The 26,393-nt window shown below is 47.0% G+C and overlaps 1 protein-coding gene across 1 annotated transcript; it reads right to left on the bottom strand.

The window, feature by feature from the left end:
- Positions 1-205: 205 nt before the first annotated feature.
- On the bottom strand, positions 206-1,541 carry olig4 (oligodendrocyte transcription factor 4). Its single transcript, XM_040199767.2, has one exon. The coding sequence runs from the start codon at positions 1,325-1,327 to the stop codon at positions 545-547; it is 783 nt and encodes a 260-aa protein (XP_040055701.2). The 5' UTR covers positions 1,328-1,541; the 3' UTR covers positions 206-544.
- Between the last annotated feature and the right edge of the window lie 24,852 nt (positions 1,542-26,393).

The raw sequence follows: 26,393 nt of genomic DNA, 5'->3' as shown, positions 1-26,393 counted from the left end.
AACCAGTGACACCCACTCCTAAATATCAATTTTTCCTCTTTTTTTAATAAAACCCCCTGTTTATTTAAAGTAAATGCAGCTGTTTTGTTATGATATTGTGTATTTATCAGTATGTGTAGAAAAAAAAAACATCCAGTAAAGATAAAAAATAATTTAAGTCACAGGGAATGTAAACATTCACAAAAAGAAGAAGGCAGACAATTCATTCTTATTATAACAACATTTTAATTTAGGAAAATAGAAATCCTGTAATAGGGGCACACCAGTTCCATTTCTGACTGTTTCATTACCACAGATAATGTTGACAGTTGACACAGATTAAATTACAGTAATTGTACTCTGGTAAAAATGTATTTAGAATATTTTTGTATTAACAATGCAGTAAAAATAGCAGCAGTTTGCATGACAGAAGATATATCTTAAATATGTACAGGCTCTGGCACCAGCCATCGTTTCAGCAGTTCGTTCAAACCATCTTCTGCGAGCTGCTTGGCTCATCGCGTCGATCCAAACGGCGGAGGGCAGTTTTTTAGGAGAGCCCTGCTCACTTGGTCATAGACAGGCTGTGCAATGTGGAGGTGGGGATGGGCAGAGGCTGGCAGAGCGAGCAGGGACAGGGCATGCCTGGGAAGTGCCTGTAGGAGCTGGCCAGGTGGAGCGGGTCCTTCAGAAGGCCCTGGACCGAAGCGTGAAACCCCAGGAAGCTGGAGGATGGAGGAGAGTGCAGCGCCTGGGCCGCAGAGGGACACGGTGGGTGATGCTGCAGGCCCGAGGGTGTGCTGCCCACCAGCGAGTGCAGCGACTGGGCCAAAGGATGCATGGGGAGGTGGGCCGCAGGAGCCGCGGGGCTGATGGCCGAGTGGGCAGCGCTGCGGCTTTGGACGGCGGCGCCGCCTCCGTAAACGTCCCCCACCAACTTCTTCATCTCGTCCAAGGAGCTGGACAGCATGAGGATGTAGTTGCGGGCCAACAGCAAGGTGGAGATTTTGGAAAGCTTGCGGACGGACGGCCCTTGAGCGTAGGGCATGACCTCTCTCAGGCTGTCCATCGCCTGGTTCAGATCGTGCATCCTTTTCCTCTCCCGACTGTTGACTTTCAGTCGCAGGTCCTGTCCCTCGTTCTTGTTAGGTTCGGTCCCGGTCTTGTTCTTCCCGCCCCCGCCGCAGCGCTCCGTCCGCCCCCGGCCGCCGTCGTCCTCGTCGTCCGCTCTGTTTTCTTGGCAGTACGTCTGGAACATCTTGTTGGAGAAGAAGCTCCCGGCGGAGTCGTCCACCACCAGGTCCGGGGACGAGGAGCGGCTGCAAACGGAGCCAGAGTCCGAATCCATCTCGTTTGAAGCAGGTTAATGTGGCGGCAACAACTAGTACGAAAACACGAGCCTGAATGCTGGGAGCTTGGGTTCAAATTCTACTTCCCAGTTCTCTGCGTTCCGAGCTGTTCCAGTTCCCTGTCGTGTCTCCACGGAGTTTGCGCCACTCGGTCTGACAACCAGTCTGTCCACGGGAGTGAGTCCGTCTAAACTGTCACCCTCTGGGCCCGCTGGGGTGTATTTATACCCCCGACATAACAAAGGAACAATAAAGCTGCATAATGAGACACTTAGAGCCGCAGCCAATTGCAGAGGGGACACACTTTCTACCCCCGCCCCCCCCCCCCCCCCCCCCACGCCTCTCGCACCTCCTGCCTGCAGCCCCCACTTCACCTTCCCACACCCACGTTTAACACCCCCCAACCCCGAGGAGCCCCCTACACATTAACCAAAACAGTTGGGTGTTAAATTGCACCCGGGATTAACCACTATGTTAAAAACCTCTATTAAAAACAGTGGTGCGTGTTGCACAGTGCAACAAACTGATGCAAGTAGCCTGGGGAGGTCTTGTTGTTATAATAATGCACACAAGGTTAATAATCATCAATGGAGTAGAAATGTGTTCCCCTAAGCTGCAACAATATTAATGGGATTCACCGAGACAGATATTCAAAGTGAAGTGAAAGCGAGAGTGGGAACCAGAGATCAGAGATTTCTGCCCTGTTCCATAACACCAGATATATGACGCCCCCGAGGCCTAATTTACATACGGTATCCACGAGACACCGCGGGGGAAAGGTATGAAGCACCATATGAGGCGCTTAAACACATAAAGAGCGGCGTTAATGGCAGACTTGGTACAATTCAACCAGGAGCCCAAAACAAAAGAGGTCAGATAAATTTGACTTGGCTCCCCAAACAGTCTGCGAAATCACATCACTATCACTGGAAGGGGGTCCTTCAGATGGGGAGGAGGTAGTTAAAAAGATACTAAAGAGTGGGCCAGGCTTTGTCTTGTCCTAATTCAACCGTAAAGCTACTAGCACTTTCTCAGGTTTGGTCAACACTCGCTCAATGTAGCTTCCCTTTCTCTTGCTGAAGCAAACAGTGGCTGTCAGGAAAACAAGGCAAACTCTAAAGGGACTCCATCCCAGATAGAATTATGTACATGCATGACACATAAATCCCTAGCGGGCTTGAAGTGCAGCGTGTTGTCTGATTGTGGGGTTGCGACAGGCCGACTCTCGGAGCAGCTCTCTTTTCTGAGGATTTCACCGCTCGGGCTCAGGAATTTCCTGCCACCGTCCGCCAAGAAAAGCCTCCGGTCAGGCAGCGTTGGAGGGCCAAATAAAATAATTCTCAAGTTTCAACATTACATGGCAGCAAAAATAAATTTGCAAGAAAGATTCCACCATGGATGCAGCATGGATTCTTGCCTGCAGCTTACAGAGCGAACAACGAGGTGTTACTCGGTTCAAATGGCGTTCAAATCATTTTGGAGGCGTGATAACGTGTTTTCATCATCTCTCGGCTCATCTGAGAAACTGTTTGCTTTTCCCTTCTTGTCGCACAGTAGGCCGCCTCGGTTTATATTTACCCAAGAGCAGTAGACGTCTCCAGCCGTTTTGTTTTGTGGGGTAGATTTGAAGTTACCAATTGTATGCGTTTTCACACTCAAAACCATTATTACACATTTAGCCTTTATTAGGGTCATGTGACTTATGGATCCCCATGAATACAAAACAACATTATCAACATCCGAGCATAAATACACACCTCAGCCTCTTTTTTTCAACACACAACACACTCAAATCCCTTCTGTCCCTTTATGTTCATAGAGAAATGACTAGAAATACTAACAGCAATGACATGTCCATCCAGAGTAAACAATTCCAACAAGGTACATTTGTTATTCGAGCATACATTTCAGAAATGAAGCACTCTCAGGTTAAAAGGGCCAGTCCACCCGAAAAGGAAGCTGTTTCCTCTCACATATGCTGTGATTAGTTCCTACATGAGACCGCTACATAACGGTCTATTACCTCGAGTAACCGGCTCATGACTTACGGAGGTTTTGGTCCTTTGAATGCTGCAAGCCTCAAATATCCTGCCACATGGGCATATAAGTAGAGTTTGCTTAAGTGTAGTAATATGTCGTGCACAAACCCAAACCCAACATTTAGAATTTCCAAATCACATATTTGAATGTGAACAAACTTGTATTAAAGCTCTCACTGGTCTGCCTCTTTGTGTTTGTGCGCTCTCAAAGTAATCAAATTCTTCTCAAACACTGACAAACGCGGACCCGAAGAAAGTTAGGAGTGTGGATCAGGAGGCCCCTCAGGACCCCCCACTGCAGCGCCATCGGGGGGCCCTGCAGGGTGCTTTGGCTCAGCCAACATTTAGTGATACTATAATTGGGCATCTTGAGAGCCAACAACGGCCATTTATATGGAGCATATGGATTTTCCCATCGTTAGGCTTCGAGCCAAAATGGCTGCTGGACTCTCCTCTGCTAATTGGGTCAGATCCTAATTAACTATGTTGGACACAAAGAGTCCAGACTTCATTCTTTCCACCGTTCTTTCATAGCTTTTAGTAGCTGGTTCCGTGCCACGGTGTTCACGATGCTCTCCACACTCCAAAGACAAGAAAACAATCCATAATGTTTACCTAATGTTCTCAATGCATTATGTATAATGAATAAGGAAACATGGAAGTGGGCCAAGGCTACATTAACTGTACACAAAGTCACATCACTGAGACTGTCACTACCATGAGCAGTCGGCGATGCAGCACATCAATGAGAAGCAGCTAAGGGCCGTGTATTAGTAAAAGAACAATCTCTATGAACACACATATGGAGCATTGTAAGGGGCTTTAGCTGAGTGAAGGGATTGAACTCAGTCCTTCTCCTGCTCCATTATTATATGCATGAGCTAGATAAATCCCATTCTGCTGCTCTATCTTATTCTTATTCATGTGTTTGCAGAGGCAACGGGCCACACAGAGAGACACAGGGAGCTTTGAGCTTTGCATTTTGCAAATGAAAGCGTAGCCACCCTCCATGTTTCCACATAATCCTCCAATTTTTAACCCTGCATCAGTGTTTGACTTTCTTCTCTGGATGCCACCTCTCAGGACCCTTCATTCAATTCAAGAGCCTTCTTCTTTATTTTTCTAGGCTTTAGGGATCCCCCCCTGTCTGCCCCTCACTGGGTGCACTCCAATGAAAACGCTCAGGTGACCAGAAAATGAGGGCATTATCACAGTCGTATGCTTGTAGCAACAGAGGATCAGGCCAGATTAGGGCCTATCATAGCTCAATATAGCATTAAGCTGAAGCACAAACCTGTGCTGTGTACCGTGCGGCTCCCGTCTCGCCCTGCTGGTCATTGTTCAACAGGATGAGCGGCGAGATATTCAGTACACACACCGGGCTTTTATCTGGCCATGTGGTCAGGAACAGCGAGAGAGCGGCCTTTGTTGGCCGACATTTTTCCTCAACGTCGCTCTGATATCGAGCCTCTGAAATCAAGATCATAGCAGGAGGAGTGAGGAGAAGACACGTGGAATTTGGTCTGTCTTTGTCCATCTGTGGATTTCAAACGTTTCCCTTTTCCGAGTGCGATGTCCGGGGGAGAGAGCGATATAAAACTGTTTCACAAAGTGTCTGAACGGGCCGACAAGTGTTTCTGAGAAGAAGGAGTGCTGCGCCTTTGTTACCTCTCGCCGCTGGGACAAACTGCTCGGTGATTTATACCTTTACACTGCTTGAAACAATTGCATTATCTCGGCCACAACACAAAAAAAAGAGGCACAAAGGCGCTATGAAAATCCCCTAGGATGTTTATGAGTCACTAAAGAGTCCAATAACTTTCCCCTTCATCTTTAAGCGGCCACGGAGGGTCGCATGCTGTGTAGGGCTGCAGGGCGAGGGGAGTCACGAGGGGGATGCAGGCCCAGGCGAAGAGATGCTGATTATGGCTGTGATAAAAGGAGTCCAGGTCCAGCTGAATGGGGCTCGGTCAGCAGGCCGTCCCATACACTGGCCTGCTCCATGCTGCTAGAACTTCATAAATTACCCCACCATTACCCCGGGGGGACACCGAGAGAGGAAAGACAGGCGAGAGGGAGGGATGGGGGGGGTGGAAGGGGAAGAAGCAGAACCGGTTGCCGAGCAGACCGCTATCAGGAGGTGCAATGCCCGGGTCCAGATGTTGGCCTTCAGGTTGCAGGGGTCGAAGCGACGGCAGCCTCCTGAAGACTGTCACCACGAAGTGGGAGAGATCGACATCTCACAGAGACACTCTGTGACTTCTGAAAGACAAAATAACACGGAGAAGACAATGAAACGTTCCGTAATCAGAACACTGCTTTTTGCTTCAGCTTTGTTTGGCTCGCATGTGTATTATGTGTTTAGGAAAGGTATATTGTTGACCCATTTATGTACTTAGTGCACTGTACGATCAATAGACAATCAAATCCGACAATCAGCACCACATGTCGGGTTTTATCAAAAAAACTAAATAATTAAAAGTAAATGTGTGATGACTGTCGACAATTAATAGATTAATAGACATCTCTCCCTGCTCCCCAATATAACGAAGGCAAAAAGAAGTTCTTTCTACAAACAATGAGGTTTGTCAAATTTACATAACAGCATTCAGAGCGACCTTGTTTAATAAATCGCTGTACAATGATGTGGATTTGTTTCGATAGAAGAACGGCTTATTACATCAGGGAAGAGTGTAGGAATCTGCTGGATAGGAATCTGATAAAAACAGTTAATCGCACAAACAGGCCTTTACAGATGCACACTGCTACACGCACACACACAAAGTGTATCTGTTCAGCATTGTGCCGGTCACACTTTTGAACAGTTGGCCGCTTACTGGTGCATGGGGGTGCTTTTGTGTCGGAGGCCTGCCGCTCTGCCGACCCACCCCCCCCGTCTCCGTGTCACCCAGCCCGATAAAACGGGGGACCTGCTCGCCCAATAATCTCCCTCCATGAAACGCAGGCACGACTCCTGCCTTTCATCAGCACCATTGTTTCAGTCTGTTACCTCCACATGTGCTCCTTCACTACGGCAACAGACACACACACGCACACACACACACACACACACACACCATCTCCCCCTCCTCCCTCGTCTCCATCCCATCTGTGGGTAGGCCTGCCATGTGTCCATTCATGGAGGTGCCGGCGGCAACGGCACTGTATGTGGACGGTACATGACGCTGTCGTCCTTTGTGCGGGTCTCAGTCCTCGGCTACTTGCCTCCGACCCCCCGAGGGTCACCGCGCACAATAACCCGAGCGTTGGTGGCCACTGGCAATCCTCATTGGCCATTGATTGACGAGCTGATCGATGGTCGGTGAGAGAGTGTGCGTGCCCACATGTGTTCGGCCTCTATTCAGCCGCCGACGGCCCTTTGAATCAAGCGTGTCTGTTTTTTAAGTGATGCTCTTTTAAAGGCACCAGACTTGTTAGTGACACACAATTAACTTCCTGGGTTTTGGGCTTGATGCAGTGAAATGAATAACTGCAATTAAGCTCAATGGGCACACTCCTTGTTCTGGACATTAGAAAACCGTGACAGTGGGGTTTTATTGCCGGGATGTTCAGTTTTTTACTCTGGATCTTATTCGACTAAAGTGCAGAAACTGAATTTGAAAACATCCACATGAAATACTACAATATTCCTTCAGTCATTTTCATGTAATCTATTCACTCATGTCTTGCTCTTTTTCATCACTTTAACCCCTGTCTCCTTCTTTCATCGCTCCAACACACACACACACACACACACACACACACACACACACACACACACACACACACACACACACACTACGGGTCTGGGGCTCAGGTGGGCGATTATGGACGCACATTAAACCTTAATTCACATATGGCTGGGTCTGAATACTGATGAGGAGATCTGCTCCTGTGGCACATCATCATCCAGCAGCCAACGTGACTGAAACATGCAGAGCGGCTACTGCAGATCTCACGTCGCTCTGTCACGTATCGCTGCCACGTTTTGGTACCCTTTCCACAGAAATCCAGCATCCCCTTTACCATAAAAAAAAGAGTTGATACCAATAGACTTCAGGAAAATGCTCAAAAGTATCTGGGTTTTTGTTTGTGGAATATTCTGTCTTTGTGTTGCTTTGTGAAATATTCAGCAAATAAAGAGAGTTCCAAGTCTTATCAGATCATTTTTTTTCAATGCCACTCATTGGAATAACAATCGAAAATGATCTGTGTGAACAGGTGGATGAATTACAGTAGGTCCCTCAAAACATCTTTATTGTTTTAAGACATCTTGAAAAATGATTAACCTAAGTTAACCTATACTAAACTAGTGAGGTTTGAATTATTACCACTGCTTGTTCTGCACTGTCATTAGACCGTCAATTATTTTTTCAATTTAGTTGTTTTGCAGAGGCTCTCGAAAGCACTTTGTGACACTTTTATCTGAACAGTTGTGTAAGTCAAACTACACACCCGTGTACTAAAAACCACTTTAGTTGTATAACTGCCATCATTACCCTTCCATTATTTAAATCTAAATCTGTCTGCGAAGCTTTCTAGGTTGCTAATATGCAATTCACTTGCATAATGCAGTAAATTGCTCAGCCAAACCTTCTTCTAGTAACTTTCAAACACAGAGGTTATTCAGAGGGATTTGTATGAGAAAAATGTAAATATGTCTAAATGTTTTCTTTAAAAGTCAACAAATAAACACAAATGGACTGAAAGAAATGAAATGAAAGACCAGTAAAAGTTGCATTTTATATGATTCTTCGGGATGGTTTTACTTACTACAGTTCTTGAGTGCATCACAACCTCTAAATGAGATCCAAGCACTGACATCCTCATCAGCACCTCATGACATGAAGACATAATACCAGTAAAAAGGAGCGCAAACCACTAGACTGTGAAAGGGAAAGTGCACTCGATCAGAGCAAAGCACAACAACCCCGGCCCGCTCTCAGCTGGCTCCTCGGTGCGCTGTCACACGTCCGAGTGGCCTCTCTGATTGTACCTTTGTCATTGATATCATTCTTTGTCTCACTTTTCCTGTCTCCGAGAGGCGCGGGCCTCTAAGTTTGGCCCTGCTGAGGGCAGCATTAAATATCAATACACGTTTACGAGGGCCAATAAATACTCGGCACAGGGAAGAGACGCTGAAAGAGAAAACTGAAGATGGAAAGTGGGGCGGTGGAGAAAGGAGAAGCAGCAGAGATCAGGCTGAAGAAAGCAGCTGTTGCAGCTGTTGTTAGTTTGGATTCTGTCTTTCAGAACCTATTTTGGAGTACATCTTTAATTCCCAGCCTTAACTAATGACTTAATTTATCTTTGGCAAAGTGCTCTGGTGCCGAAGAGTACAGAGCATCCTTTTTACGTTTTCCCTCTGCTTCATTTCCCAAGTAATCCATTATTCGTGATTTGTTAAATCCTAAAAACCTCCAAGGATCCCACAGTAATGTAGGCAGGGTACGCATCACTTCAAACAAAAGCTCCCGTAAAAGTACAGCTCTAGTGACTGCTCGGCAGTATATTTGGGGGGACGGTGAGCAGGAGGGGGGGGGTCGCGCCCCAGCTCCGGCCTTTAAAAGATTAACCCTGAGCCCCACAAAAGGCAAAGGGGGCCGTGGGGCCGGGCCGCGAGTGGGCCGCTCACTGGTTAAACATTGGCCGCCTCGGATCTCCCGTCATTGTCTAGTTAGCACTTCCACCCGGGCCCCCGTTAGCACCGCAGACGCATATCTTGGCAGCAGGAGTGAGCCGACACAAAAGGCTGTCGGTTGCCCGAAAGGCAGAGATGGAGATGTATGGGTGCAGGGTGGGGTACGCGCCACGTGGGGCCCGCGGTCGTAAAAGCCCAAAGCGGGACAGATTGGACAGCACAGCATCCTCACCCCCCCCCCCACCCTCTCCCTCCTTTCAATCCTCCTCTTTCTGTGTGTTTCTGTGCTGCGACAGTGATAAACGGGACACACGGCCTTCCAGAACAACAAACAGACACGGCCTCATTTACCCAGCGTGGGCGAGGGCAGGACGAAAGGAGGTGCCATCCCATTAGAGCCTGGGCTCAATGCTGACGGAGCTGCGCTATATGGCAGGGGGGCATCTCATCAGTGCAAAGGGCCACTCGACCGGGGGGGGGTTCGATGTTTTGTTTTCTCAAAAAAAGTGTCATAAAAAACTCTGTTTAATTGGTGCTCCATAAAATTAGCATCTCCAAGCTGATTAGATTTCCTCTCCGCTCGGTAACCATTGTGCCTCTCGGTGACCCCGTCGCTGCCATTCAACTCCCGTCCTTTCACAACTTTATTGGGCAGCGGAGAAAGAAGGAACTCGTGTAAGATTTTGCCCTTTGCCCTACACTTCTCCTCCCCCCATTCTAGTTAACCGAGTCCATCGTCCCCCTGAAACAATTGCCCTCCACTTGGCCACGGAGGAGTAAACTCATAATGCATTGAATGTTATGCTAAACTGGCCAGAAGGGAGGCCCTCGGAGACATTTCACTTTCCCGCTTGGAATCTGTGCCTCACTTCCAGTGGAAACTATTGTGTTATTGTTTATTTATGGTGCGAGGCACATTTACCCCCAAACCAAACTATTTGAATAACCGTGGGGGCTTGAGCGAGCGACTTAAAACGCACCTAAATAGATCAACCTCACTTCCTGAATGTGGAGTCATTGTGTCTTGAGAAATGGAGCAAGAAAGTTGCCCCCCTCAGCATAACCCTGTTTAAAAGGCATGTCGGAGCAGCTCAGACTGAAAAATAATCCCATTAACTTTGAATGGCAAGTCTCACCCTCACGGCGTGGATAATCGGTGGAAATGGCGTTGAGATGAGGGGATTTGTGCTGCCTCGACATCTTTATAGTTTGTGTCATTTAGTTGGTGGCACTTCCTCCGATGTGGAACGTCATCCTGTGTGGTGACGCGGAGGTTGATTTCGGACAACATTATCAGCGACTGGCTCTAGTAAATTTACTCTCAATCATCCGAAGGAAACGTGGACCCACGCTCTCTATCAAGGTCGGATTTTTCGACTGTACCGTGTACCTCAGAGTGTGACCTGTGTGTCAGTCCGCAGTGGGAGGGACACACAAAGTCGTTAGGGAGGTGGTGGTGATGGCGGGGGCGTCACTGAGATACGCATACCGCGGGGGAAAGTGAGGGCTAAAGAGTGGGAACGCACCAGGACATTGTGATGCAAAGGGCACGGGAGGGTTAAACCAGGTTCTACCCGGCCCCTTGACCCGGGGTCCCTTTGATGCCGGGGGCCTCCGAAGGGGGCTCGGTGTGGCGCGGCCCTGGGACCAGACCACTGCCAAGCAGTCAGCGGGATTTCGGAGACGTGCCTTTGTCCCCCACCCCCAAAGAAAATGTACGTGGTATTGGGTGGGGCCCGGGGGGCAAAGGTCACGCGCAGTGAGCACGGGGAGAGAGGGGCGAGATCTAAACAAACACGTCACTTTCTCAGTCACCGGTTGGTCACGTGACGCGGATTGACGCCTCGTCTTTCAGTGAGCAACCGACTAAAGACCAAGAAACCGTTTGGCTGGTTTTGCTCCGCTGATCCACTCGGCGTGAACGCAGTCAGTGAGAGATGGGACATCGATATCGCAGTGAATCTCACGGTTAAAACAAAGTGCCACCGAAGGTAAATGTCACAGGCGGGGCGGATAATGGATCAGCGGTGTGTGAGCTTTGTGCTCCTCTGCACATGCTGTGGCGTCGCAGTAGTTTAAGTCCTTCCCGGAAGAGAAGACCTTCTGCGGGTCAACTGAGGATTAATCTCACAGTGTGTCCTGATGGAGGTCAGCAGGAGATAAGAGAGAATAACTGCACACATATAAACGCTTTATTCGGATTGGTCTTTTATCTTATCCACATATTTGAGATGTACAACCAGTTTTGCTGCGTACTGCCCTCAGTTTGTTCCCATGGCCACATAATTGCACCGATTAAAATCAGCTTCTATTTCTCACCGGATAATAAGTTTACAAGAGGTTGGCAGTCGAGGAAGAGGGAGAAATGAGATGAGAGATGTTGTTAAAAAGCTGCATCTACAGTAAATGAAGGTCTGATGATTCTATGAGCACATTGAGATGAGCCTCTTGAGCTGTTTCTCCCCCTTTCACTCTCTAAGCTGTGTGCTCATCTGTTATTCTCTCAGATAATTAAAACACGTCTTTCAGAGGCAGTCGTAACATCAGCCCCTCAGAGGGTGAGAAGGAACACGTTACCAGGAGTTATTGCGCCCACTAGTGGCTGCACAAGTCAACCTTTTGCCAGCGAGAGGTCAGTCGAGTCTCAATTTAACTCAACAGTAAAACTATTTTATATAATACAAGATTTTTAATACGTAATAACAAAAATGAATCCCGTCTGTGATGTCAGCTGCAACAGATTCATGTCACTTTTGTGTTTGTGGATTCTGCATTTTTTTGATTAATTATACAGTGGAGAAAGCTGATGAGGCACATTTGGTTGTCAAGTTGAGTGGCAGGCGCATGGTTACATAAGGATACCTGACAAGCCCGCCTTTGAAGAGAGCACCCCGCTCATGTTTTGCTTACAGACTGTCACATTATCTCCTCCCATTGCACACACACACACACACACACACACACACTCTCGTTCTCTGAAAAGTAATTGCCACTTTATCCTGTGAATAAAAGACATGAAACGGAAGCGCTCCGGGGGCTCACGCTTGTGTTAACGTTGTCCTTCCTTTTCCCGCCTTTCGTACTAAATGCAGAACGTCAGGATCACAGCCACAGTCACAGGAATATAGATTAGACTGTATAATTTATCGGCGAGGCATATTATCAACAGGATACCTCAGCTATGCGAGCCAAATAAAGCCATTCAATTCCTCTCTCTCTCTCACACACGCACACACATTTTTTTAGCATCGGTCACCAGTCTGGGGGTCGCCTTGAAAAAAGGCCCGACAGGAAAAGTTCCTGATTCATTCGTTCTGTCATTTGTCTTCGGTCGAATGTTCATCTTGTGCCTCCATCGGTACCTTCGCCCCGGCTCGCCAATGTCACCGTGACTTTGCAGAAGCTCTCTCCTACTCTGGAATCATCTATTTTATGGCGTGTTTATGGGCCAACAAACTTTACACGCTGCTTTCAGTGACCTCAAGGTGCTCGACTGGAGAGAGAGAGAGAGAGAGAGAGGTTGGAGGTGACGTGTAGCGCCTGAGAGAGTTAATTGGACTTCACAAGAGTAATTTCATCTTGTGTGTGTGCGTGTGTGTGTGTCTTGCTAACATCTGACTTGTTCAAGGCTAACGGCCTGCGATAAAACACATGAGGAAAATAGATCCTGTACTGACCCGCGTTACTGACAGGGGGAGCTATGGACCTCCTTCCCAGGAAGAGACTGTTGATACCAAGCGTCTCCCTGTGGGGGGGTTTAAACCTCGTCCCTCGGGGCTGTTTCACCTGCAGTGCGTGTCACGGAGGGGGAGGAGGGCGAGTTGTCAGCATCCCTGTGAGAACCGAAGGCGCGGCACAGTATATGTGTGAAAAAGGTTTTCAGTAACCGTGACGATACCGTTTTTCCAAACAGAAAAAAAGCAGGAAAAAAAACATGAAACAGAAATGACATCTCTTTTTTTTCAAAGTCTCCTCTTGAATTTCAGGATAAGTGTACAAAGAGATCATGGGGGAAAAGTCAATCAGAGACACATGCAGCAGATGATGGGTCACAAATGGAGAGCTTTAGGTAGATAAGATAAATGTCATGCTCTTGTCTGTATGTTAAATCAGTTGGATGCCAGTTGGATGCCTTCTGCAACCTGCCACATGCCACCTAATCTTACACACTGCACCTTATATTAGGGCATGTTGGCCTACCTTAGCATTAGGGCTGCAAGCAGGGGGAAGAACCTAGAACAACAAAGCCAAAAAAATGACTAGTTTTCCCAAAATGTTGATCGCTTGAAGTGATGTTCAGGTATCAGGCCGCATTAATGAGTAAGAAGGTTTTCAACCTGCATTACTATGAGTGACGGCTGTATTAGGCCTCATATGAGCTTGAAGTCCAGCACAGAAATGCCTTAAAGGGGGTCCAGCCCCCCCTGGTGTGAGGAACTTGACTTACGGGCCACACGGCTCATAAACAAATCCCCCTCACGTTCACTCCACTTTAACGCTTTAGCTGGTTGTTGTTTTTTACGAGCCTGTTAAGCTAAAGGTCTTTTGCTCCTCCGGTGCACCAGCAGAACTCAGCAACTTAACGACTTAACAACGATAGCCAGAACATTTTGGATAGAACCAAATGGAACCAATTTAAATGCAACACACGACTTCACAAAAATATTGATTACTTCAGGAGTGTTGGAGTCTTTTTGAAGGATCACCGGAGAAAGGAGTGCAGATGGAGCAGGCGGGTGTCAGCTTGAGTTAGTGTGGCCTTGCCCTGCTTCCAGAGGCCTGGAGCCGGCCAGAAGAGAAACACGGTTCTGCTTTCATCTTCCACCTTTTTGGCTCGGTATCTCTACATGACCATGGAAACCCTAAACTGAAAATCACAGGCATATTTAAGGGGTAGAGCGCTTATTCTCTCCTTTGACAGTTTATGTGTGACAGAACGTCACATGACAACATCTTTGGATTAGTGTCCAAACAGGCATGTGATCAGATCAGAAAGCAGTGAATGGGTTTTGAATACAACTGAGTCTCTAGTGCGATGATCTAAATGTGTTGTTCCCAGATTGTTGTGAGATATTGTGCATACAAAACACAGCCTCCATGCAGCTTTCAGCATCATTTCATGTAGGTATGTATGTAAGGCATGCAAGTATAACATACTAAATTGCTGAAGGCTTTGCCCTTCAACTGAGCTAAAATACCTTCGTACAGATCAAGAAGTGTAATAGTCCTTAGAAGTTATGTTTCCCCGGCGGAAGTTCGCTTAAATGTGTGTTTTTCAGGATGTGCAGAGTGTGCAGAATGTGATGTGTCAAGCTGAAATAGTCTTTGATGGAAGATTACTGGGAATTACTAAGAAATACTAGGATTTGTTGAACAACACTGAGCTTGCAGGCTGCCAACGGAATACTGGTTAGTCTTTGATGATTTAACAGAATAGGTTTTATTTCCTCTAATGCAAGAAACGAAACTCCTGGAGGCAGATAACCGCTCGGTTCAGATGGGAGGCGGCCCAAACTGCTGCAAAGGGGCTTCTGGCACAGAAACCAACCTTTTTGTTAGAAGATATAAGGGGCACTTTCTTACTGCTGTGGGAAAATCTATAGACAGAGGCCAAGAAGAGTGGGAGTAGGTGAGAAACCTTAAGGAGACATCAAAGACAAACAGCAGAATCCCAAGTCTGTGTTTCCTACATAACAAAGGAACCTTGGCTGTTTGGGGTAAATATTCCCTTCTCTATATATTTCTTTTCTATTTCTCTGTTGTAACAGAAATGAACACATGAAGGGGGGGGGGTGACAACACTTTATGGCACAGTTGTGTCAGAGACATTGCAAATAGGATGCTTAGATGTTAGTGAAGGGCACACAAAACAATGAACCTGTGAATGGTTGAGGTATTTGTGAGGGGACACCAACCAGCTAAACAGGCTCTATTGGTGATAACAGCACCTTATTGGTCCATTTGTGCTGTGAGCCGATATCCGCTTGCAGCAAACTGTCCCGCTGGGTCTCCAAGGTGATGAGAGGGAGAATCGTGGTACCCACAGAAGACTGTGGGCGCGATTGGATGACGACGGGAGCGTTGTGGAGGAGGCGAAGTAGAGCGTAATGTCTCGACACCGGTTGAACAACAAGAAATAGTAATCAACCCCACGGAGACAGTGAAACCATTAAGTGCTGTCATCATGCACGACAGCTGCAGGCAGACAGATCACTGCCGTCCTGAAGCTAAGTACACCTTGCACTAACATATTTGTTCTAGTGTCTTTTTGTTCAGGTTACAATTTCTTGGATTTGTTAGAGTTTCTGAGTTAATTAACCTCCTCCGTGGAGGTTATTTTCTCGGTTTGGTTTGTTTGCCTCTACGCTCGTCGGGATGATGGAGAAAAGGGGGAAACGGGCCAAAGAAGCTGCGATTCAATTTTACTGAATCTGAATCACAGCGGATACAGGCGTTACGTCCTTTAAGTTATTCCAGTTTTTAATTCGTTTTTGGCAACTTGCAGCCATTGCAGGAACACCATTAACATCTCATCACATTATAACATGTAGTAATAATCTGTTGCTGCAAAATAGTTTGCTACTTTCACAAGCTATGCACTTCCTGATCCGCGTTATGTTGGTCATGGAAAAGACGTCAGATGGAACAAATGTAGTTCAAGCTTCTCAAATTGAGTAGATAAAATCCATCGCATTACAGATCAAATATACCCTGGTAACCGGTAAAGTGTATTAAAGGACTGTTGCAATAACCAACCAGCTCATAAACAGTTAAAAACAAAGCTTACATCCACACAGACACACACATCGCGCGTCTCGGGTCCGAGTCGGGTCAAATTGGCTGCTGTGTGTGTGGCTGTTAACACGCTCTGGAGCTCGGAGAGGTCAGCCAAGTCGGGGGGTTTATTAGCGGCAGAGCCGCCGCCACGCTCCCTCAAGGATCTTCTGTACAACCTCCATCCATCTCCGGCTCGCTCTGTCTGTCTCTGTCAAAGCAGAACCTGACCGGACTCGGAGGCAGAGAGCTAAGAACAGAGCAGCCCTTCTCTGCAGCATGCAGCGGTCAATAATGCAACAACTTAAAGCCTGTTCGATAATAAGGAGTAGTTCTACGGCATTGAACTACACCCAAGCAAACAACATGGTCTCCCTGCGATAGTGCCCGGCCACATCCCGGGGGTCCCGGAGGCTCTCTCAGTGATGGGCTTCTGGTGATGGATGAGGTGAGGCCGACTCAAAGGCCGAGAAAATGAAGCGTTCATTAGAAAGCGCGACCATCTCCAGAGCCTCTCTTCCCGCACCCAGATACAAACTACACCCGACCAACGCCGCCCTTTAGGAGCAATCAATGGGCTGCAGCCACCCACCGCTGCACGAGGAGGCTCTTTAAACTTCAGCAGAGGCTCAAGGCGCACTCTCTCCCTCTCTCTCCCTCTCCCTCTCTCTCCCTCTCTCTCTCTCCCTCTCTCTGTCTCTCTTGCCCCCCAGTGGGTCAGCCGATAGGCCACTGTTAAATATTGATAGAAATGTCCTGCTATTTGCCTGCATTATGCATGCCTTTGATCTTCACTCATAGGCCTTCGGTCGTGTTTCTTTCTCAATAGATACTTTTATATCACTGAAATCCTCCAGCGCAGTTCAGTCGTGATGCGATATTGTGGCCGAATCCCATTCGCTCAGGCATGAAAAGCGGCCCGTCTGTAGGTCATGTTGACATTTCACACGTCCTCGATTGCTTTTTTCTGTGCTGTTGGAAAAGGTGTGTGCGTGTGACCGTGGTCTTAAACGATGGTGGTTGTTACAAAGGTCGTTTAGGCGGCGTGGCCCTGAGCTCATCGCTGGCGACGCATTTTCAGTGACACGTTCACAAGCAAGAACTGTGTCAACACAAGGGTCCAAGTAACGACCTGAACATGGACGAAACACCCCGCAGCACAGTTACACACCCAGCACACACCAGTGACTCATCAGCATGCCGTCTTTGAGTAGGTCCAATAAACCTCTGGGACACACACTCTGGGACGATGGAAGTGTCCAAAGAGACAGACGTTCCGTTGCCACAGTGAACGGCTGCTGTTTGATTAAATGTTTGCCACTGCATTTAGCAATGAAACAGTGAATCTTTGCACTGCGTATACAAACATTTGTATCTATCGGAGCTGTAGGGCATTTTTTATGTGATATATTCTGGATTAAAACTAAAACACTGTTTACTTCAAACAAACACATCATGAAATTGTTGCTCTATTCTTTTCTTTTGACTGGCATTGTACATTTCTGCAAACCACGGATACGTCGCTTTGTGGAGCCATGTTCCATGAACATGTTTCCCATTAGCTTCATATCACACTAGCAGATAGAGCATTAGCATGTATCAGTATACGTTGGGTACTCGTGTTTATCCCTCTTAACATTCAATAACTGTCGCTTGTTTGCTCTCACAGATAAAAACATTTCACATATCAGCAGTAGCCGAATGTTGCCCCGTAACGCCTGGATGGCAGTTTCACTGCTCTCCCCTTCTTTCCCGGGTCTGAACTCTTGTGACTGTTGGATGTGAGCAGCTGGCAGAGTGGTAAGACTGATGAAAGAGGGACGACAGCGGGGCGTCATCAAACGCCGGTCTAATGAGCCATCTGCAGAGGCAGCCCTGTGGAGGCCACTCTGACCCACTCGCTTCAGGAATGAAAGAAGACGACACCTGCAAACCACATGTGTCCTGTTCCTGGGTTACGCAAACCGCACCGCGCACGGTGGTGTTGTTGTATGACAAACAAAAATGTACTTTCCTCCGTGCGGTTAATGTTATTCGTCGTTATGAGCCATTAGCATTTACACAATTTGTCTCAGCTGGGAAGCTTCAGCGATACACAAATTGAATACGAGTCTGGGAAAATAATTACTTTGTCTCTTCGGTGTGAATGTAGCCGTCAAATGAATACTACTCTTTAGGGAGTGCATCTAACTCAGACATTTCAACTAAAACGAACGTGTGCAACAGGGAAATCTATTGGCTTTAAATGCCATATGAATAATAATTTATAATATGAATTGTCATTATCTTATATTAGCTGTTTATATGACATTTTAGCGAGCCACTGTGTTTCTACAGTAACATACAAATATCCCGCTTCCTCTCGACCTTTGTTTCTGGTCTCCGGGGCTGGAAATCACATCGGAATAAACCTCTTCTGGTCCGGTGGGGCAGCGGCATTTTATATTACAGGATTTCAGGAACGTGTCTAAAAAATGGCTTATCGTTATTTTTTGGTGCACAGCTGTTAAAATTGAATTTATTTTTTATTATACCATATATTCTTCCCATTCAGCTCTGTCCCTTCATAGAGAACATCCATCAGCATAGGGGAGGCAGGCTTACAACCCACTGCCAAAGAATCCTTCCACCATTACGGTCTTAAAGTCACCCTCGAGGATACTGAACTGACAGAACGCGATATAGACGGAAAGGCAATTGGTTCTAAATACACCTACAAGGCCTTGTCTCTTGGTCAATCAGAACCCTGCGATCTTCAGGGACTGACATGTGGGTTCACAGTAAACGGTCCATTTTCATCCCTAAGTACCAATTCAGAGGTTGTGGTTAAAGACAAACGAGTGTGATTTAACTGCATTGAACGGAACCGATAAGGAGGAAACGCCGATGCGTCTCCTGAAACGTCGGCTCAGTCAGCCCCACCCTGGTGTGCATGCGTGCATGCGTAGGCTACAGAGGCGGAAGAAGAGAGGGTTGTTCTCACAGCGAGGCGTGACGAATAGGGCGAAGGCTTTGCGCTGATGCGTAGCCGAACACTTAATGGAACCACAGTGCTTGACGTCCTCCGAGAGCAGTCACATTATCAATGCATAGGTTAACACAAGCCGGAGCTATTTTCCATCCTGAATAACAGATGTAAATAAGGTGGGGGTGGGACGTACACACAATGTGGTATGAAAGGTCTGGTGCAGCCAGCAACCGAAGGAGCGATGGAGGAGCGGGAGAGCCGGAGGGAGTCAATCTGACAATCGGACCGCTGAATGGACGCCTCATCGTTTGTGGGATTGTAGATGATTACAGGGTCCCCTGCCGGGCGCCAATGCAACGGGCGAAGCCATCGCAGCCCGTGTCGCTATCAGGCCAAACGATTCAGACCCCGCCTCGTTAATGACCGTCGTTCCCTTCAAACGGCTGGGAATTTATCTGACGTGACCGTTTCAGGCATGAGCAACAGTCTGTCTGGAGCCTGTTGAAAAATGTCAATCCAAGCCAGTAGCTCTGAATGACTGCAGGCAATGAGGGAAGATTTGAATCTGGCTAAAGGCAATTGTGTATGTTTTTAATCGGGCCTTGTCTGAACATCTGCTGTGCAGCTTTCGTGCCTTAGGCAGCACATCGGCGGTGTTAGTAGGACCTCTCAGTTGGTTTAAGGTTAATCTGAGCGATGAGTCAATGGACCCCAACCTGCTCACACTTTAACACAGGCCTGATGAGTAAACACACGTTCATATAATTATGTTTTTGTTCAATTGACTCGACGGCCAAAAATGCTCCAAAAAACTATTCAAATTTGAAGAGCTTCACCGTGTTTTGGGATAACACAAGTTAGTCTCTAAAGTATTATTAAGGCTGGAATATTAATAACTAGAGAGGGAGTAAAAAAATGAAACACAGGATTTATTTCCTCATTTCAACTTTTATAGTGGATCCTTTTTAAACCTTTCCACACATCCTTTTGACTGTTTTTTAACTGTCTATTTTCTCTATGTCAGTAATTTCCTCCCTCGTTGAGTATGAAGAGCACCAAACATTCCTGATTGATAACGTGCCAGCAGGGTAAAAAATGATTTTTTCTGTTTTCCACTTAAACCTGCGGTTCCTTCGCTCGGATCGATGGATTTCAATTGCGGCAGCGAGGCATATTTGTCCGAGGCTGAAACGCTCCCGCAGCAGCAGCACTGGATTATAATCTTTATCCGGATAAATGACCACAAAAATGATCTACAGCGCCTCACTATGCTGCGCTGAGGAATGCCAGCGTGGCTGACGGTGTTGTCCTGCTGCTGTGTGAGTGTCCGTCGGTACACAGAAAAGTTTGAGTCCATTGTCATTTTGGGGAGCCGTGAACTTGGAGTCGTCCCAGCGCCGGCTCCCGTTAGTATTCCGGTGCTGATGCTGGCAGCGATCAGGGGTGGGGTGAGAGGCTGGCTGGTGCAAATAGTGGGGTGGATTGGAGAGGTAATGGGTGCTGACATACAAATGATGAAGGAAGGACAACATTAGCCGACAGAAGGTTCTGGGACTCGGGCCAGCTTTATCGGACCGCACATTCGTACGTCTCTCACACCCCTGCAACTCGTTCAGAGCCAAAGGGCCAAAGGTACCAAAATATGTCTCCCATTGGTATTGAACAAAAGGCACATTTTAAAAACGTTGATATTGGACATCCGATACCAGCCCTCAGGTCTGGTGATTGGGTTGCATTAACCGGCCAGCAGTAGTTTTCTGCAGATGCACGAATACCTTGTTAGAAGCAGTCTAATTTGTTAAATCACTGGTGTGTATGAGCCAATTTTAAATGATGGATAAACAAGATGATGTTGGATTCCAACATAAGTCAATGTGTAAACAGCAGACACGCATGCGTTTGTGAGTGTATCAAACAAACAACAGCTACAGTCACGTTTGATGTGCACTCATTGTGACGTAATAAACATGGTGAAAGTTACTCTCTAGAAATTACATACACACAAGCACATTTATCAACAAACGACACGGTTCATTTCATCATATTGGACCTTTGGCGAATCGGTTAAACTCACAAGCGGTCTGCACTCCCGTTCATTGATCAGCACTGGAAAAGCCCGCGTGTGACTTTCATCGGAAGCAACGTTTTCATTCGGTCAGTGGCCAAACCGCCAAAACCTTCCTGTGGACTACAATCGGATAAAGCTGGGCCGAATCCATGAGCCCTGATGAAATCATTAAACCGGCCTTCTTCTAATTGCTAATATGTCGTTAGGCTCGTGGAGGCTCGTCCATCAACGACAAAACGCGTCACTGTCACCTGCCTCTCCTCAGCTGGGGACAGAGGTGGGCCGCCGAGATGGTATTTCCATTGTAAAAGTCAAGGGACCCGTCATCTCGAGTGTCCATATGTGTCTTAGAGTTGCACCTGGTTATTTATAGAAAGAAAATTACATTTCAGTTTGTAATTGCAGCTGCATAATAATGGACCTCCTCTTTCCTCATCCATAGACAGATACAGTCTGTGCCGCCCCCTCCTTCGTGTAATCCTTTCAGTGAATGGAACAGCAATAATCCTGCCATTGTGCCACTCGGATCGCATAGGGAATCGTGCCTGCCGCCACATGCTCAGATCTGTGTGTCTTATCCAGCAGTTGGTGTGGGTGCAACACTGGTTATATAAACATATTTGCACTGAATTACTTCAAAGTGACACAGCTTGAAGGGTCTGGGGAATGTAGCCGATAAAGGTTCTTCATTGATCATTCATCAGGCACATTCGAATTTCTGCTTCTGAAATACCCCAGCGCATACACCGTCCAGGAGCAGAAGTCCGCTGTTGATCCTCTGTATGATGCAGAAGAGGAGTGACAGACAGGCCCAAATTATTTCTTTGGTCTGAGCAGCTTTTTTACCAAGAATTGCTAATTACTCCTCATGGGGGAATTATAACTTCACGTTCACAAGCTATCAGCGCTTTGGACGGCATTCAGATTGCAGATAACTGACTCTGCTCCAAACAAAGTGAAGGCTGAGGCCCACATTACTCCATCCTCCCCTCCCCCATTTGTAATTTACAAAAGAAAAACACATAAAGGCGCAATGTTCAATCATGTAAAGTAAGCAATTACCTCTGCGAGGGTTAGTGGTTCTGCCCTCACGGGTGGCAATCATCAAGTTGCAGTTTATTTAAAAAAGAAACCCACACAATGTGAATTTTGCTCATTTTTAAGTTTTAGGATGTCAAAATGTAGAAGCATTAGAATTGGTACCATTGGTGCATGGACTGTACTCGGCCAACCAATCAGACGTCTCCTGTCATCATTCACCCATTCATACACCGATGACATGCATACACATGCACCGCCCATCACAACTAACTAACAGTCAAACAATCACACACTGTAGTGCGGCTACGTGAACAATTTGGGCTGAAGGGTCCCGCCCAACACATTGACATGAGCTAGCAGAGCCACGGATGGAACGGCGGATGCTCTGATTGAAGGGCCACACTGAATGCTGCCTTCGCTGTGCTGACACATCACTTCACAATTTTACAGAATGGTTAACAAAGAGTTGACGTTTTGCTTGAACATGTGGCTCATCTGAGAGTTGGAATTCCCAGAAGAGCCCGAGGAAAACACGGTTCAGGCTGTTGTTGCTGTTGTTGCTGTTGTTGCGCCCGTTCATGCTGGTGTTTGTCAGTGCGAACTTTGATGGGACTCACCGATGCCGACGCATGCTGGTTTAGCGCTCGGTGCTGAGCAGAGCGCCGCTCGAGGGCTACCAGATGGAGAAAGTCCTGTACCTGCTAATGAGTGCAGAGAAGACCCGAAGACACTGGCAGATGCTACATGGAAGGGAAACTTCTGAAAGCGCCACTTTGTGCAATAAACTTCATTTCAACCTTCCCCAATGGCCAGACAACACTGTCACACTGTGTGTTTTTACCCAATGACAAGAAACCAATTGATCGGAGCGAAGCAAAGATTTCAATCTGTGATGCATCAAAGACGCGCTGAAGTGTCTTTGAAAACGTTATCCATGGACCTCACGTACTCCGCCGGCCCATCAGGGTGGCATTAGATGTCGCTCCTGCTCATAAATCATTTGCTATATCTCTTCTCCAGTCTCGATAAAACTCCTCTAAATGGAAATGCAACACCATCGTCGTTTGGGGCTTACTTTACCAGCAGAGCCATGTAGACCAAGTCTGGTTAGAAAAGCCAGCGTCATAACGGGGCATCAAATTCTGCCCACGGACGATCAAAAGCATTTGCGTGAAAAATGCACTAAACGCACAAAAAAAAACACACACAGAGGGAGAAATTCTGACTGGCTTCCTTCTGGCATCTGTCCAGTTATGTACTGGGAGCACAAGTCTTACAATATTGCTGTATGTGAGTGTGTGTGGAGAGAAGAGAGTGAACAGCAGGGTCTATTTTTAGAGACTCAATCTGGTAGGAGGTTATGCAGGATGCGCGGTGGACTGGGGTTATATAAATTATTAATATGCACGATCATAACACCGAAACTGTGCTGTAAGTGATATTCTTTAAGGCCACTTCTAATTTTAGGATCCTGAAGGGACCTTTCTGAACAGGATTAAAAACATGAGTAACGCTAGACGCATATAACTCTTCGGAGGCCCACGGCCCCTCCTCGAATATTGAATTAATGCGACTTTCCCAGTCGGCGCAAAGCGCCTTGGCCGAGAAATGTACATCTCGCATAAATTGGATGAGAGACCCCGACTGTGGCTCGAGAGCCCCAAAGCACAATGGAACCAATCAGTTAAAACGAGGGCTTTATTCAGAGCCGGCATATAGGAAGAGAACCCCCCCAAAAGGGGGGAAATAGTTCACGGCTTGACCGTTCATCACCGAGCCGAACGTGTGAGTGGTTCAGACTGCCAAGTCGCGTTCCTGTGAGCGCGCTCAATATGGAACAAAAGAGCCACTTTCATTAGGGAAAGAGCCTCTGTATTAGAACAAAGGGGCCTCTGCTATTAGTTTCCTCCTTGTTTCCTCTCCTTCCTTCTCGCTGCCCTCCATCCTCTGGTTCATTAGAGGCAGAGCGGCGGTGAAATGACATAATGCCCCCACGGGGGCAGTCGAAACAGTCGACCTGAGCCAGCTCCACTTGTTTTCTTATTCTTCAAGTGCAATCTTTTGTTTTTCCGCCCAGGTGCAACAACATCGAGGGAACAGTTGAACTTCTTTGAAAACCACACGGACGGACGGCCTTCTCGCCAAGAGGAATCACGTCAGATCAATCGAGGAAAACCTACCAAAACTAATGTGGGCTTTGATGCAGCTGTCAGAAGACAGGACCACCAGACATCAAAAGAAAAGCCCTTTGCCCCCAGAGACACCCTCATTACACAAGTTTTTCTCAGCTGCCGTGAAGACAACAAACGAAAAAGTCCCCCCAGGTGCATCAAAACTTGCAGGGCAACACTGAACAGATGCCACCTGGTCTCCTGTTAATGACGAGCCCCGGCAGCCCCCCCACCTCCCTCTCTCTCGGTGGTCAGCGGCGGTCTCCCTCAGCTCCGGCGCCAGGGGAGAGGAGGTCAAGCTGAGCTGTGCGCTTTTTTCCCGGCAGCCAAATCCCACTCTGTGATTGTGCTCTTCATCATTCCCACAGTAGTCAGAGTGCACGGCGGCACGCGCTGGCAGAGGCGCTGACAGGTTGATGGTCCGGCAAACTATTTCAGCAACTTGCCTTTCAGGCCTCCTCCTCAGGAGGGATGAGGAGGAGCGGGGGGGTATGGACGAGGGGCTGATTGATCGCCCTCCTGATGGATGTCACAACCCGAGCTGTGCGTCGGTTATGGCTGCATATTAGACAAAGATGTACTTTGTGACGGCTAATGCAGCGCTCGGTATCCATCACCCACTGATGAGTACTTCATTGAGCTCGGACGCATTAAATAAGAAGCACTTAATCTGTGCTCTGATCGATCTGATCACACGGAGATACTTCACTTTCTTAAGTGCTCCGGCACTCCTCGTGCTTATTCACGTCCAAAAGGCATCAAACGTGGAGGGAGAGTGCAGAGAAGTATGTTTTCAGCACAAGGGGATCAAGTGTATTGGAGCTGCAGGTGTTTAATTAAAAGGCATGTGGGCAAACTGCAGTCTATCACACAGGTTTTATTTGAGACATATTTTCTCAAAGTCTCTGTTCTCAGGATGTTTGTGCAGTATGTGATGTTTGTCTGTGTAGTCACAGCTTTACACACACACACACACACACACATATCTCACACTCTGCGGCATGTAATCATGTGTGTTGTTCAAGTTGCTCGAGCTTGTTTCTAACTGGCTTTCTTTTTTCCCCCTCTCTTTATACTTCAACTCATATAAAAACACATTTCAATGTATTAATGCTCCACTATCGACACATATATACTTCTCCAAACATTTATATTTACATCACATGGGAGTCCAGACATAATCTTACCCTGAAAATACATTTGTCTCACTTAAATTTCCCTCGCCATATATATTTTATAAATGTGGTATGAAGGAAAAACATCCTTTATTTCTAGGTAGTCTTATGATTTAAACTACATGTTGATGATTATACATATTTATTCTATTATTTATAACATAAATGCCTGTGTTAGACAATATTGGAGCTCCATTCAACTTGGTGGACCTTCATTGGATTTCTTGTCATGAAATACATGGAGCCCAAAGGACGAATCCTTAAGCTCCTGGTGATCCTCTGAATGAGTTAATATTGAACAAACTGTGAAAATGACGAGATGAGAATACGAGGGTCTGACAGGCTCACGATGGATTGGACAGCCATGGATTGTTTTCCATTTTAAAACAAAAATTCTCACACCCGACCGTTGAAAACACATTTGATAGTACTTTCACATATGCAGCTTATCACAAATCCAACCAAACCAAAAAAGTGAAATAAGCATCTTCCAGCCAGAAAACACTGCCGACCTTCAAGATGCTCCATCTGAAGCACATCTGGCAAATGTTGTGGCGTTCTTCATGCAATATGAAATGACTGCAGGTGCCTCTCTTCTCTCACACTTCCCCGAGTAAACTGAGCAGACCTAGAAAATCCATTAGATCTTATGTGACTACCTTCTCGTGGTTGTCTTCTGTCATTCATTACTTCGCACGCCAGCACACCCCGCAAAACATTTACACTTTGATTCTCTAAAATCTGCACAATCTGCACATATTTTCAACTCCCTCTTTACCACATATTGCTAAACCGCATCGCGGCGCCTGTGAACGGGTCGCTTGTGCTCAGACGTGTCACCACACTTCTGACCGGGCTCCGCGTACCGAATCTCACTTCATTGACCCGACCAGTCACTTTTTGGCCCTCTTTTCTGAGATACGTGTCATTTCGAGAACAGTTCCCATCCTCTCGTTTTTCACTGTCACCCACCCTGCACGTGCATTCGTCACTGTCCGAGGCCCTTCTTCGGTCTGCCTCCGAACACACTGCCGTCCTCCTTTTGTAGAATCCAAATCCATGTGTCATGTCCCTCGTCCACGGAAAGACTCTTTTGTTCTCCGGCCAAGCAAAGGAAAACATTCAATTGTTAACGCTTCAGTCCTTCCAGCCTTACTCTGTTTCTTGCGACACGCACACGGCTTGCCG

This window comes from Gasterosteus aculeatus, chromosome 15 (genome assembly GCF_964276395.1).
Source record: "Gasterosteus aculeatus chromosome 15, fGasAcu3.hap1.1, whole genome shotgun sequence".
NCBI classification, from domain to species: domain Eukaryota; kingdom Metazoa; phylum Chordata; class Actinopteri; order Perciformes; family Gasterosteidae; genus Gasterosteus; species Gasterosteus aculeatus.
The sequence above is the reverse complement of the archived record's forward strand: the minus strand, read 5'-3'. Positions and strand labels throughout refer to the sequence as shown.

Coding starts and splice junctions, on each gene's coding strand:
- olig4 (XM_040199767.2), bottom strand. CDS start 1,327: ATGGATTCGGACTCTGGCTCCGTTTGCAGCCGCTCCTCGTCCCCGGAC.